General features: G+C 43.1%; 1 protein-coding gene across 16 annotated transcripts in view; it reads left to right on the top strand.

Annotated features, from left to right (window-relative positions):
- The window catches only part of APBB2 (amyloid beta precursor protein binding family B member 2), a 300,231-nt gene that overhangs the window by 104,022 nt on the left and 180,840 nt on the right, over positions 1–15,369 (top strand). For 15 of the 16 annotated variants that reach the window (XM_074992658.1, XM_074992666.1, XM_074992659.1 and 12 more), the window contains one exon: positions 10,540–10,650. In XM_074992658.1, the coding sequence (XP_074848759.1) occupies positions 10,605–10,650 (46 nt within the window). In that variant the 5' untranslated portion in view covers positions 10,540–10,604. The remainder of the gene's footprint in view (positions 1–10,539; positions 10,651–15,369) is intronic. The other variant, XM_074992657.1, reaches the window with a different exon arrangement.

Here is a 15,369-nt window from a genome sequence, read left to right as displayed (position 1 = left end):
GATTTATGCCACCTGGGGGTGGTTTGGGGCTGCGAGGGGTTAAGCTGCCTGGGGGCAGGAGTGGGAGGCAGTTTGGGGCTATGAGGGGTTATGCCACCAGGCAGGGTAGGGGGATAAGGGGTGGGGGTTGAGTTTTGGCACCTTTTTTTCTAGAAAAAAGCACTTGGGAAGTCAGCTTATTTTCATTCATTTAAACAGCATCTTTTAGAAATATTGAACGTTGTAGTGTTCAGCATCACTGTTTGTTCCAACTAAGAACATTTTTCTTTAGAAATAAATGCTGGTGTTAATTGCTATACAGTAGTCCCTCAAGTTACGCGAGGGTTGCATTCCCACGCACCCTAGCGTGACTCAAATTTCACTTAAGCCAGGGGCAGGGGGCTTTTCTCCTCAGCGGAATGCGCGTTCTGCAGCTGGGGAAGCAGGAGCTCCTTTTGAAATGTAAGACCTGGGGTTGGGGGAGGGGACGGTTGAGGAGGGTCAAGCCTGAGTTGGGTTAAGGCTGCGGGGGGGGGGTGGAGGTGGAGTTGAGCCAAGGTCACAAGTGAGGGATTTGAACCAGGGCAGGGTGTTGAACCAGCACCACGTGCGGGGGTGGTGAGCTGAAGCTGGAGCCATGCGCAGGGGTGGTGAGCCAAGGCTGGGGAATTTTAACTGGGGCGGAGGGCTTGGTGAGCCGGAGCCATGCACGGGGGATTTCAACTGGGGCCGGGGGGGGGGAGGGGGGAAGGTCGAGCCGGGGCAGTGGGGAGAGCAGGATTTTGCATTGCGCTTAACTTGAGTTAATGTGAGTTAAGCACAACTTGAAATTGCACATTTCAAGGGTTTACTGAAATAGTCGCTGTTTCTGAAAGACATTTCTTAGGAATGTGAACATTTATTGGCCTTTCCCTAATAGTGTTCTGCTACATTAAATACAAGAAAGGTGGCACCTGAGTTCCTTAAGTATGAATTGCATGCCAAATACCACACCATAACACACGAGTTTTTTTTAAATTTGCTTTTAGTGTTTTCACTGAGCTTGCGAATATCTTTGCTATTGCACAAGGCATCATTCTTGCAAATAATTCACTAAATTCCATATCCTACATGTTAAATCACTTGATTATTATAGTGCGGGTCAGAAAGGAGTATGTTCTAATTACTATTTTAATTTTATAACCATTTTTTAGATTTTTGATTAAATGATTGTTGAAAATTACATACACAGGGCCTGATTCGTCACTGCAGTGTTCTTATTTTATGCCATAGATTTCAGTGGACTTACATCAGCATAAAATTAAAATAACACAGTGGCAATTCAAACACACAAAGTATACTGAACTCCAGAAAATAATAACATAAGATTCATCTTAATACATCACTTGTACACAGTATTAGAAATTTCTTTGTTGGGAGATAAAAAAAAACCCTCTAACTCTCATGCTGTAGCAATTTTTTAAGGTCAAGTTTTCTAATAAGGTTTAACCAAATAATGCAGTAAGGTTCCTAGTCCAGTGGAGTGACTGAACTGTTAATTGATAAATTAAATTGTAAATATTCAGTAGTCTTTTGTACATTATTTTTGGTGACATTGATATAGTCTTTCTACAATTTCAATACAGCTATTTCTGGTTCTCATTGGAATACTAAGTCTTCACTTGATGAAGATTAACAAGATGTGAAAGGAGAATAAATTGGTAATACTTGGTGTAATGGCTTGAAAAATATTTCCTTCTGTGTTTTTAACAAAATTAAAGCACTTCATTTTCAGTGGGTTAGAGTGTTTAAATCCCACACAGGCCAACAGAAGGTGGAAACCTTAGGATCCATTTAGCCTTGGAGGGCATGCTGCATTTAACTCAGTATCAGCCTCAGCTGAGGAGGAGCTGGGTGATTCACATAAAGGAATGAGTTAAGAGCGATAGGGAGAGGAGACCCAAGGATGTGGAGGCCCTTTGTCCTCTCCTGAGGTGACGGGCAAAGTAGAAATAATTCTCTGAGTGAAGTGGCTAAGAAGGACCTAGAAATATGAGGAAGAGATGCATAATGGTGCAGGAGCCATATTTAACTTTTGTGGTGGTCCTTTAAGAGGGAAGTCAGGACTCAAGGAAAATAACTCTGCAGGCGTGTGTTTTAACAATAGGACAAAGGGGAACAAGAAGAGACAAGAATCTCAGCTATGTTGCTGTGGAATGGAGTTGATTATTGTTTAACGTTGCGCAGTAAAGAGAGTGGAATGGAAGTAATACTCCAGTGGGTAAGGTGAGTCAGGTAATGCCTCTCAGAATAAAGAAAAATACATCTACTTAGACGGTAAACAAAGACGTCAAGAGAAATGAGCAGGGAGCGGAAGACCCTTAATGGTCCTGATGGGGGATGGATCTTGCACTCCCTGAAAGCCACCTTGGCTGTTCAGACAGAGACAACAGACTTTGGGAAATATGAACAAAGGCAGACAGCCATTTTAGCATACGAACAGAAAATTCCATATTGGGTCATCTAGCCCAGTAGTCTGTCTTCCAACAGTGGCCAATGCCAGGTGCTTCTGGGTAAATGAACAGGACCCTTTATCAAGTGATCCATTCCCGTTGTTTAGCTCCAGCTTCTGGGAGTCAGAGATTTAGGGCCACCCAGAGAGAGCATGGAGTTACGTCCTTGACTGTCGTGCCTAACAGCCGTGTGTGGACCTATCTTCCACAAACTTATCCAATTCTTATGTGAACCCAGTTATACTTTTAGCCAGAGCTTTTTTCATAGAAACAAAAAAGGGTGCCAGAACACAACTGCGCCCCTTCTAGCCCCAAGGTGGCTTAACCCCTCACAGCCCCAAACTGCATCCCCCTCCCACCTCCAGGCGGCTTAACCCTTTGCAGCCCCAAACCACCACCCCCACCGCCAGGCTTAACCCCCCCCTCCAGCCTCAAACCAACCCCTGCCCCTGCAGCCTAAAACCACTCCCTTCTGCCCCCAGGCCTAGCTTCCTGCAGCCTCAAACTGTCCCCCCTGCCCCAGACTTAACCCCTGCCCCCATAGCCTCAACCCCCCCATCTCCAGGCTTAACAAGCCCCAAACTGCCCCCCCACTTACCTCACACAGAAGCAGCCTGTGGCTCCTCTGCTCTCCTGCCCACAGTGGCTCCCAGCACAGTGCGGCCATGCATGAGCTGCTCAGAGCGGCTCCTGGTGTGGTGTGGCTCAGCCACGCATGAGCCTGTTAGCCAATGGTCAGGTGAGGTGCCACTATGCCCTTGTATTAATATGAGATTTCAACTGCCAGGGCAGAGCTCACTAGTGACCAGGCTGAGAGCCGCTGAAAAGCAGCTGGGTTCTTTGTTTTGTGTTCAGTTTGCACAGTAACAGGAGGAGTCAGGTTACCACTTAATCAATTACTTTGTTTATTTATCAAACAAGTTAATCTCTTATTGTTACAATGTTGCTTTATCTGTTTACCTAGTGAGTTAAGCTCTTGTGGTTACAATTGTTACGAGGTTTATACTTTGATTACAAATAGCTAGCATACACTCTAATTCATAGATCTATACTTGTTAAATACGCTCAAAAAGAAATGAACAGTAAAATACCTAGCAGGTCTTATTCTTAACCCTGGATTACCAACGTGTCTTGGCCAGTTTCCTCTCAATCCCTTGGGAAGAAGTCCTTTGTCCCTTTTTCTCCAGGAGTCGGGCATCCCCAGGGACCTGGGGAGACCCCCACCCTCCTGTCCAGCAGGAAAGATGATTGGAGCTCAAATAGGGCGTCTGCTGGACCCCTCTTTTATACCCATTGGGTCACGTAGGCTTCTTCCTTGGTTTAATTGAATTAAACTGTCTGATGCTGGTTCTCACAGGCAGTTCAAGGGCGTAGTTCACATCTGTGAGGTAGACAATTGAGGGCATTTGTTCCTTAATGGACAGGAGATTTTTCCTCCTGTCTGGGACCCTGTGGGCGAATCAGCTGAGGGTAATTAGCCAAGGACAGTCCAAGGCCTGGCTGTTAATTAGCCTATTGTTCTTAGTTTTTGCTCCGGAGCTGAGCTCCAAAGACCGTGGCTAAGATAAGCCCATCTGCGCTCTCGCTGTCGGGCATTCCAGGGCTGGGCTATTCCTCTTAACCCTTTCATGCTCTGAAGCACCTAGGGAAGTCAAGATGGAGTAGAGCAAAAGCGGGGGGTTCTGTCTGGCTACAGAGCCTCCCAGAACAGCTCCTGGCGCAGTGTGGCCTGGCCATGTTTGAACCGCCCAGAGCAGCTCCTGGCACAGCGTGTTCCAGCCATGTGTGAACCGCCCAGAGCAGCTCCTGGCACAGTGCATCCCAGCCATGTGCAAACCACCCAGAGCGGCTCTTTCTGCAGCGTAGCCCGCCCATGCACAAGCTGCCCAGAGTGGCTCCTGGTGCAGTGCTCCACCCCACCCCTGGTAAAAGGGTGCCAGCATGCCATTCTGTGGTATTCTGGCAGAAAAAAAGCCCTGCTTTTGGTCCTAACAGCATCTCCTGGCAATGGGTTCCACAGGTTGACTGTGTGCTTCTTATATAGTGCATACTTTTATTCCATATTCATGACATTACAAGACCTTGTGATAGCAAGTATTTCAATTTGAGGCTTCCAGGCAAAGGCAGAAGCTCAGACTAACCCTCTAAATCCTGCACTTACCCACATAAGCTATGCAGCTCGTGAATGAACAAATCAACTGCAACACCTTCAGGAACTTCCGACAGTGTATGTATTCTGTAACTGCTATTTAATCAAATACTGCGGAGATTGGTGCTTTTGATAAATAAAGTGAAAACAAATGAATTACTTGTCATATCCATATCTGAGATTTTTCTATAAGTGATCTGACCTAACTAGTTCTTTTTATTCCTATTTTAATTTCTCTCTGTGAATTTAGAATATTTGGATAAAATCCTGACTCTTTTAGTGAAATTAGTAACCAAACTCTCTGAATAGTGCCAAGATGTCATCATATGTGTTTAGGTTCCTACTGACTCTTAGATTTCCTGTACATTGCAGGCCACAGAAGCTACTCCTATAATGGACCCCTCACCTCTGACTTAGTTATTCAGATCCTCAAATGATGGCTTTAAGACATCAAGGCTCTTATGGTACATTCACTGTGATATCTGATAGTGTTATGAGATGCATTGCTAAACAAAGAGCAAAACTGTCTTCTAGGCATAGTACTCTATTATATTCATACAATATAAAATAATATGTCTTTGGTAGTTATTAAATTATTAAGTTATTATCACATTAACAGTTGGCATGTTATTTCATTGTAATTGAACTTGTTCCTTGCACCAGCAGTAAATCTGGCCCTAAGATGCTGGATATTTATTCCCCAAATTAAACATGGAAAGAAAAGCCTGAATTAGTACAGATAAGTTTTTCTCAAGCACATCAAATGTTGCAAGACCAGTAAAAGTGGAATGGAAGTCTCTTGCAGCTGTCATGTAAAGTGTAAGGAGGAATGAATAAATAAGAAAGCTGCAATGATAAACTGACAGCAAGTAAAGGACATTGCTTATGAAGAGGACAAAATTCAAAGGAGCACCAACTGAAATATATGTGGGTAGGGAAGAACTCATGTCAGGTTGGTTTATGTCCTCGTTATCTGTGATGACTGGTGGTGAATTGTTTGGTCAATGAGATTGTTAATAAAATGCATGCAAGTAAAATGCATACTGCCTTCAGGCACTTACCTCTATGGCTAGCATAAAATTATATGCCTTACCTATGTTTCGGTTGTCTTCTGTACACGCTTATATTGGGTGACTTCTATCAAGATCATGCCCTAAAAATATTGCTTACCAGAGAGATGAGATAAGAACATCATGAAAGTGAGAAAATAATTCTTCAGGCATCCAGAACAAAGCAACACACTCCTTAAGAAGGAACTGTGATCAAGGATACTCTAGAAATTACATTTGTTTACAGGGAAGTATAAGACACTGCAAAGGCTTTTTATAATAATATAATAATACTTGTAGTGTAATAAGTAAGGATACGTTTAAAAAAAAAAAAGGCTGCCAGCCTAGAACTGATAACTTTGTGAATGTCTGACTTTGGTTTCAAGTCTCTGAGTTGTATGCTACCATGCCTACTACAAATACAAACACCTATGTTGTATACATGCAAAACAGTACATCCACAGTTGATTGGGTTTGTTTGATAATTTAAGGTTTTCAGTCCCACCCTGTCTTGATAAACATCATGGTGTGTAGACTAGAAATGGTGTTTTGTTTTTTTAAACATATGAGTGATAAAGTTTTAATTAACAGGTTTTAGAACCCTAGTGTAGACAGAGCAAGTTGTATTTCAACATGTATTAGTCACATTGGTTGAGGTATATCTTAGGATCCTCTCTAGTGGTCATCTTGACCAGCTAATATTTTAAACATCAATTATACTGAAGTTTTAAAACTTGTTAGTTGGATAGCTATGTTATTCTAGTCTAAACATATCCCTGCTTGAAAGCACAGTACAGTATCATTAAGATGGTAACTCTAAGTACAAAAATCCCAGTGATAATACTGAAGAGTAAAGTGTATTTTTAGCAACTCATTCTCTAATATATTATTATTTAGCATACATAGCTTTATCTCTGTGAGGTATTGCAGCAAATCAATGTGTATTTTATTTTAAGATAAAACTGGGTGAAATCTTAGATTACAGTCAGATGAATCTTCTGTACATGCCCGGTCTTAATATACATGTTCTTGCCTTTGAATTCATGGTATATATTTGTTCACAGCTGTGATCCTCAGTTTTCCAGTTAGTAGACCAATTAAGTATGTTTTAGACCCAGTTGAGGCAACCCTGTTAGGAAAACCACATTCTGGTTTAGCTCGACAGTTTAAGCATGTTTTTAAAGCTGTTGTTTCAGCAGGGCACAGAGGGCCTCTGTGATGCTGTTTCAGCCACTGGGGAAGGAAAGAAAATAGTACCCCTAGTGTACTGCTGCTGTGACATGCTTAGGCATATTTGTTATGATTTAGTAGGCAGCATTGTTTTAGAAAGTTACAGCTTTCCGGAAGAGGACAAGGATCTATTTATAAAAGCTACAGAAACACTTCACTTTTCAATGAATTGTGCTAAGCCCCAGCAAGATTTTGTTTAAAGACAAGGAAAGGAATTGTAAATACAGTACTGACTGAAATAAAAAGAATAATCCCTGTAGAGCTGTTGACTATTATCCACTCTTGTATTTAGTTATAATCAGCTATGGGTATTTTATGAGTGGGTTATTTTTCATGCTGAGTATTTTAGGAAGAAGAAAGAATTATTAATGGATTAGAGAAAGAAGAATTCTTCTTTTTTCCCCTATTAACAAACTGTTGGGCCAAACCCATCAATTAAATTATAAAAAGCTTCAAGCCACATGTTTTAATGCGTCATCTCTAGCGGCATCCATTGAAGGGTTGCTTTTGTCATCTCTCTTATGCTGCTTCTGACCTTGGATACAAGGGGCTTCTGTGTGAAATATGTGTAGTTCTTAATACTCTTAAAGCTTTTTCTTCTGAGATATGTATAAAGTCTATAGATGCAATGGGGGAAAATTCAAGACTTGTTTTGCTAATCAGTTTTTGGCTTAATCAGGTGAATTAATAGATTCAGGTAAACTATAGAAATCTTTGAAGCACATGAAGATTGGGTTTTGTTGAGCATTTAGTGACGAGGAGGAGATTGTATTACAGGGCAGAATATGCTGAAAAATAGCTATAAAATTCGTATTTTCTTTGCGGGTAGATTATATAAGAATAAATGAGTAAGATTTGCTCTTTATTCCCATCAAGTAGCTATGGCTGTCAGGTGTCTGGTTTTTAATCGTTGGCTCTGGTCAGCATTGCTGATGAGGCTGCTAAATGTCTTGTTTGTGCAGGGCTGGCAGGCTCCTTACCTGGCTCCATGTGGTTCCCAGGAAGTGGTTGGCATATTCAGCTTTAGGCAGAGGGGTGGCTAGGGAGGCTGTGTGTGCATTTCCTGCCCACTAGCCAACAGCTGCGGTCAGTGGGAGCTGCAGGAGCGGCACCAGTGGGCAGGGCCAGCATACAGAGCCCCCTAATGCCCCTTCTCTTGGGAGCTGTAGGGACATGTTGCTACTTCCCAGGAGCTGCCTGAGATCAGCACTGCCTGGAGCCCTGCCCATGGCTCCCTCCAGTACCCCCACTCCAGAGTCCATACCTTCTCCTGGACCTTAATCCTCTGTCCCAGTCCAGAGCCCTGTCTCACACTCTGAGCCCCTCAGTTCCAGCCCAGAGACTCTTCCTGCATGCCAACCCCCGCCATCCTTGGTCCTACTGCAGGGAGGTGACAACACATTCCTGCCAGCATTTTAAAGCTATGCTCTGAGGAAGGGGCCATTGTCTGCCGATCACCTGTTCCCAGGATCTGAAGATCAAAGGCCACACTATATAAAGAGATGGGTGGATCGGCCTATTCTGTGTGCTTGTTGTGAGTAAAAGCTGTTATGAACTTGTAACCAAATACCACTAAGTTTTTTTTTTTTTCTGTTGAGGGAATCACTCTTACCAGAGGCTCTTCTGGAGTTCTGCTTGTCTCTGGTAAGCTTATTAGCATGTGTCGAGCTTGTATTATTATTTTAATTTGTTCTGTCTGTAATGCTGTCATTTTAAAAGCAAATGTGCATGCTCAGAAAGAGCTGTGAGGTAAATTGTAACTATCAGTAATTATGCTGTTCAGAAACACTGAGGAGAGAGAGCAAGGTGCAGATGCAAGTGTGTTTAAGCAGTCTGGCTTGCTGGGGATATCACAGAGTAAACATGGCAGTGTGCAGTCTGAAAAATCCCTGCTTAGGAAGAGAGACAGGGACAGAATACAAGGAAGGTGTCTGCTGAGGAGTCAGGAGGCTAAAGCCGGGTGTCCTCAAGTGGCCAGAAGCCACAGAGAAGAAATAATAGTTGTCTTACATTGTGACAGGCACCTCCAGCAAAGACAGCTCATCTAATTCAGGATGTATTTGATATTATTATATTTCGTCAGGGAGCTGACATGCATGGAGATTTGTGAAAGTGGCTCCCCAACCTTCATCCTGTGCTCTATACACCAAGTATAGCTGTCTCTCAAGGCAAAGGAGTAAAACTTTTTCTGACATATTGCAGCAGGGAGGGGAAAAAGAATTCTGTTCTCCAGTATAGAAGGGGAAAAAAACAGGTTTTTTTTTTGTTTGTTTTTTAAATCATACAGTTGTCAGAAGATTGATTGATAGATAGATGGACGGATGTCTCGGAAGGTAAAGAAAATGCAGATAGGCTGAAGAGAGATCTTGAACTAACGAACAAAGCAATGGGTTTTCTTATTTATTGTGGGCGGTATATTTGTCATAGGTGCTGTATCTGGGTGTGCTGCCAAACACTCTTCCCTGAAATTTTTTCCACTATATGTAAGGTTTACAATTTGGGTCAATGGCTCTCAGTACGACCACTATAAAAATTGTTTCAGCACCCTTGATATTTGTAGACTGAAAGATTTTACATGAATATTTTTAGTTGCAGTAACATTTGACTTGGCAGTATTGGAGATCGGGTTTCTCTTCTCCAAAATTATGTCCATCTGTGCTCTGCTTTCCCTGCTTGACTAGCTTCATCATGGTCTTTTTGAGAACTTTTCTATTGCAGTACAGGCTCCATGGCCTTGTCTACATGGCCTTGTAGTACAGAGCTGCTGCTGCAGTGCTATGCTAGCAACAGTTTAAAAAATTGCACATGGAGGACCATTTGCAAACTTGCATGGCTAATTAGCATAGCATGATATTTCACTGTTGGCCGTTGGGGGTGGCTTGCTGGCAGCACAGAGGCTGTCTGGATGTGCCTCTTCCAGCTAACCCCTTCTCTGTCACCAGTCCTTTATGCCTGAATTTTTTTCAGGCATAAGGGACTGGTGACAGAGGGGGGTTTAGCCAGCAAAGGCACATCCACACGGCCTCTGTGCTGCCGGCACACTCCCCTGCCTGTGCCGATAGCACAATCTTGTGCGGCTATGCTAATTAGCTGCACTGATTTGCAAGTAGTCCTCCATGTGCAATATTGTGAATTGTCATTAGCATAGTGCTGCCGGATGCAGTGCTGTGCCAAAGGGACATGTAGGCACTGCCTATGATTTTAGAGAAATATTCAACTAATTGAGATTAAATGCAATTTTTTTATTTTTCAGAAATAGCTCTATAAAAATTAAGATCTCATTGTCACTAGTCAAAGTTGCACCACTATTTTTAAATAAAGTTAAACTGCACAAAACTTTTGTGAAACTTAAGTTATACCATGTCTGGGACATAGACCAAAATAAGTTACAGTAAAAGGGTACCAAGTGAGATTGATGTTTGCTCTGATGTTTATGTATGTGTATTAATGGAGACTCAGTGCTAAGGATAAATTTGCAGCCTCTAATACACCAGTTCATCTCTACTAGCAACACGACTCTACATTATTTATAAAACATAGTTACCCTAAATTTGTGTAACTCATTAACTTTTTTAAGGAAAAAGAGAAAGCCACTGTTCTACATCTTCACATTTTTGTTTTGTTCTTTTCTTCCCTCCAGTTAAATATTTCAATCTTGTACTTTGAAAGCAGTTGACAGCATCTGGTGATGTGCTGACTGGCAGTATGGGCAGGCGATACCCTGGGGCTCACTATCGTCCAAACAGCTCATGTATGTATGTGATTGGTCTCATTTTCTGTCATAATTTTATTACAGTTCTGAAAGGTGCAAACTTGTCTTCCATTATTTTGAAACTTTTAGCTAGAAAGTTTATAAATTTCAAGCTAGTCTTTAAACCTGGAGCATTCTTATCAATGCCATGTTTCTCATATTTATATACCCAAATTATATTGCTCATGTTACCTCTAACAATTTGTTCAAACTGCAAAGTAATTTCTGGATCTTTACAAATGAAGTACTGGCTGACTTGTCTAACTTTGGCCTATTCCACCAGGTCTCCAGCTTTCTTTTACTCGCACTGTCAAGGGCTCCTGACATAGTTCAAATGCTAGAAACTCTCAAATGAATTAACTGCCTGAAAAAAATCCAGCTCATTTCAAAGCTCTATGCACTGTTACTGAAATCTTGAAGTTTAGATGAAGATTTTTATATTTTACTATTGTTTTTTTCTACTTTTTTTGTGTTAAATATTTGCTTATTCCCTCTCTCTCTCTTTGCTGACAAGCAGTTCATGCCTATGTAGCTGCTCAGGTGACCTCCATTATTTATCTCTTACTAAGGAATCTTTTCAGTAAAAAGTTTAAAGAGCCTTTAAAGTTTGTCACTTGCAAGTTTCATTTGATTGGAAGATTGATACGTAGCTGTAATAGCTAAGGCAATGCTAATCTCTGTGTCTGCAAGCTTGCTGTAGAACATTTTAAATTAAATGATCTTCCTGGGGGCAATATAATATCTTCTCTGTGAGTGGTCCTAACTTCAGATGACTACTGTCTGTTCCCATGCATATCTGTTGTTTCCTCGGGGCACCAAGTTACAGCAGTCTAATTTTTTCATTAGTGTACAGAGCCTTTGCACATATTTAATGTGCAATAGCTTCTCTTTGAAAAATTCAGATGAAATAGTTCCCTTTTTGTTCTCGTGGTGCTTTTCTCCTACTGTCACCTGAGAGTCTAGCTTTGGAGATTGACTTAGTTTATTTTGGCCCCAGGCACCTTTAGGTTAAATCTAGGTTATAAATGAGTTACACTTACTCTTTCAGGAAGAATAGTAACAGGGAGGTAGCCTTGTTAGTCTGTATTCTAGTCTTTAAAGCGCTACATGACTACTGTTTTGTTTTCTTTCTGTAAGGGTAGCTGTCCCATCCTTGTAAACATATCTGTTAAGATAGCCTATTAGAAATTATACAAACTCTTCAGAAAAATAGGGATGTTGAAGGTAATGCAGCAATGATGCATGAAATGGGAGGAATGGGTTGTGTGTGTATGTGTGTGTGCTACAGCCTTGCTCAAGCTGTTCCTTATGGCTGGGCACCAGACTGCTGTATTGAACCAAGTCTTTGGATCTCAGGGGCTTTAAGCCTATTGAGTTTGAGCAGCATGCAGACAGAGCTTCTGTGTCTTGGTTTCAGGCACTCTTCTTGCATAGCCCTGCCCTCCCACCTCCCGTCTAGAATCCTTTCTCTGGCTGTGGAACCTACAGTCCAGCTGCTAGACCCAAGGCCACTGTTAGCTCTCATCTCCACAGTACTTCAACAACGTTTCAAACAAGAGAGCTCAAACTTAGCAAAGGACTTGCTAAAGCAAGCACATATGACTTACAGACACTGCACAATAGTTACAAATCTAGAAAAAAATAAGCATTAAGTAAAACCTCCCTCCTCCAGTACCTTCAGCATTCTTCGAGCTTTTGGGGTTTAGGTTCACTCCCCCACACACCTTCAAAAAAACTATCAGGGATCAGTTGCTCACCTCTAGCCTTCTTCCCCCAGATCTAACCTGGAAAAACTAGTTCCCCTGGACAACCAACCCATTGTTGTGGTTGGACCTATTTGAATGGAGAAAGAACAAAGTTGAGAGCTTTTGATGGTTTTCCCATTGTAAGCTCATCTTCCAAGGGGTGAGAATTTCTCCTAACTCCTCGGGAGTGTCCCAGCTCAAGAGGGAAACTACAGCAGTTTCCAGTTAAAAATTACTCTGAAGAAACAGAATTTAGATGCAGATTGATAGAGTCATACAGACACATACTAAGCTTTTACACTGCAGTTCTGAGGTGGCATTGTGGAGGCACTGTGGGCTGTGTTGCAGGCTGTGTGATGTGAGATTGGAGTTAACCTGTGCACTGTGGCATGGAGAGTGTCAGAGTTATGAGGGAAGCCTTGGGGAAGCTTGGGTTGTGAGCAGTAGGATATGACAGTTTGAATCACCGGAGTTCCCATGAGGCTGTCTCCCAATGTGCCAGTCATGCCACTGAGCTTACTTACTTGCTGTCTTGGGCAGCCCACCACCCTGTCTTGCTGGGCCAGAAGCTCTGGTCTCCCCTAGCCAAGGCACAGAGTTGAGATAACAGCCCCCAAGGCAACACAGGCTCTGAATCAGCTCAGCTCTGGGAGTCCACATCTATAAGGTCATTGACAGCAAGCAGGAACGCAGCCCCAAAGAGGGCCAAATCCTCACATAAATCTGTTTTACTCTGTATGAAAGTTTTACACAGAGAAAGCTCATAAGGTCAGCCCCCTTCATCAGTGAAAGAGGGAGATGCACAGTGGTTTCTTGCATCACGTAACAGTTATTTACACTGGGCTTGATGATAAACGCAAGTGTTTTTATTAGGTTTAAAAAGTAGGATTTAAGTGATTGCAAGTGAAAACAGACTAAGTTACTAAGCCAAATAAACAAAACACACCAGTTAATCCTGATACACTAAGAAACTTGTTACATGCAAATTCTTACCCTAACAATTGTTTTAATCATCTCTTTCACAAGCTGCGTAGCTTGGGCCCAGTCCTCCCCCATGTTCAGTCTTAGTTGTTTCCAGCTGTCTTCTTGGGTGGTAAGTGGGGGTCTCCTGGCGTCTGGGCACTCTTCCTGTTGTTTGGTTTCCCACCTTTATATCCCCTTTGCCCAAGGTGGGAATTGTTTGTGCTCAGTTCAAACTTTTCTCACCTTGGCCGTGTCTACACTAGCCCCAAACTTCGAAGTGGCCATGCAAATGGCCACTTCGAAGTTTACTAATGAAGCGCTGAAATACATATTCAGCGCTTCATTAGCATGCGGGCGGCCGCGGCACTTCGAAATTGACGCGCCTCGCCGCCGCGCGGCTCGTCCCGACGGGGCTCCTTTTCGAAAGGACCCTGCCTACTTCGAAGTCCCCTTGGGAAGTCATGGGAATAAGGGGACTTCGAAGTAGGCAGGGTCCTTTCGAAAAGGAGCCCCGTCGGGATGAGCCGCACGGCGGCGAGGCGCGTCAATTTCGAAGTGCCGCGGCCGCCCGCATGCTAATGAAGCGCTGAATATGTATTTCAGCGCTTCATTAGTAAACTTCGAAGTGGCCATTTGCATGGCCACTTCGAAGTTTGGGGTTAGTGTAGACACGGCCCTTGTGTGGAAAAGTACCAGATTCAAAATGGATTCCTGAGTCAGGTGGCCTGGCCACATGTCCAATCCCAGTTCAGGCTTACAGAAAAACCAAAACCATTCAGGGATTGTTCCCTTAAGCACCGGGCCATTAAATCTCCAGGGTATCAGTAATGGCTCTCTTTAGCACATTCAGAATTGTAAACAGATGCATACTTCATATTTCTAACGTACAAGAACGAAACTTGCACAAAAATAGAAAATACACATTCAGCAGATTGTACCTTTAAAATTATCCATTATTTGATACATTTTGCCTTAAGCATTTTTGAACTAAGAATATTCATAAAAGTATGGAGGGCCATAACATAGGGGTTATGACCTGTGTTGGTCACAGAAGTCACAGAGTCCATGACTTTCTGCAACCTCTGTGACTTCTACAGGGGCCAGTGTGCCTGACCCCTGAGCTGCCCAAGCAACTGGTTCTGGGATAGCCACAGCAGCTGCTGCAGTTGGTAGCCCCCAACAGTGGTCCAAAGATAACAGAGCAGCAATGATCCAGTGGCCCCAGCAGCTGCCTGGATCTCCTGGGCAGTAGTCCACAGCCGGTCAGAATAACCATAGTCCACAGCTTCAGGCAGCTGCTGGCCCTGGTCTACCCCACCCCCAACATCACTACCTTCCCTCCCATCCCAGTCGTCTACCTAGCAGCAGCCCCCCCCCCCCCCGCAATGCCCCCTTATCCCGATTTAATCACAATGTAAGTCATGGACAGGATATGGGCCATGAATTTTAAATGCCAGTGACCCATCCATGACTTTTCCTAAAGATACCTGTAACTAACTCCTAGCCCCAGGTATGTGGGGTTTGATGAAGTAGGCACAGGTGCAGGCAGGGAAGGGAGTTGAACCACCAAGAAATAATCAAGGTGAACTGGGGTGTGGGGATAGGAGTGAGGAATGGAACTGAGAAGAAGGATGATGAATGGCAGAGTATGAATTTGGGGGATCATGATATGGGCAGAGTGGGCTTTCTTAAGTGGGTCATGACAATGAGAAAGGAATTGTGCTTGCACTCTCCCAACCCATGGGAGGCTGAAGCACAGCTTCTGTCCTTATTTGTTTTTTCTCCTTTCGAATACAACTCCCATTCCTTCATGTTCCCCAGCTTCCGGCAGACTCTAAAAGCAGAGCTAGAGAGCTCTGCTTGGGGCCATACCAGTTTAGTCAGAGTTGATCTGTCTGACTCCAGTCTCTCACCTCAAGATGAAATCCTTCTAATCCCCAAGTCCCTCACTCCAGTCCTTAGGCACTGTTTCCAGTGCCTGAACTGACCCCTACACAAGAAAAGATAAAAT

Source organism: Carettochelys insculpta, chromosome 4 (genome assembly GCF_033958435.1).
Source record: "Carettochelys insculpta isolate YL-2023 chromosome 4, ASM3395843v1, whole genome shotgun sequence".
In the NCBI taxonomy this organism is placed as follows: Eukaryota; Metazoa; Chordata; order Testudines; family Carettochelyidae; genus Carettochelys; species Carettochelys insculpta.
This window is presented reverse-complemented; position numbering and strand designations above follow the sequence as displayed.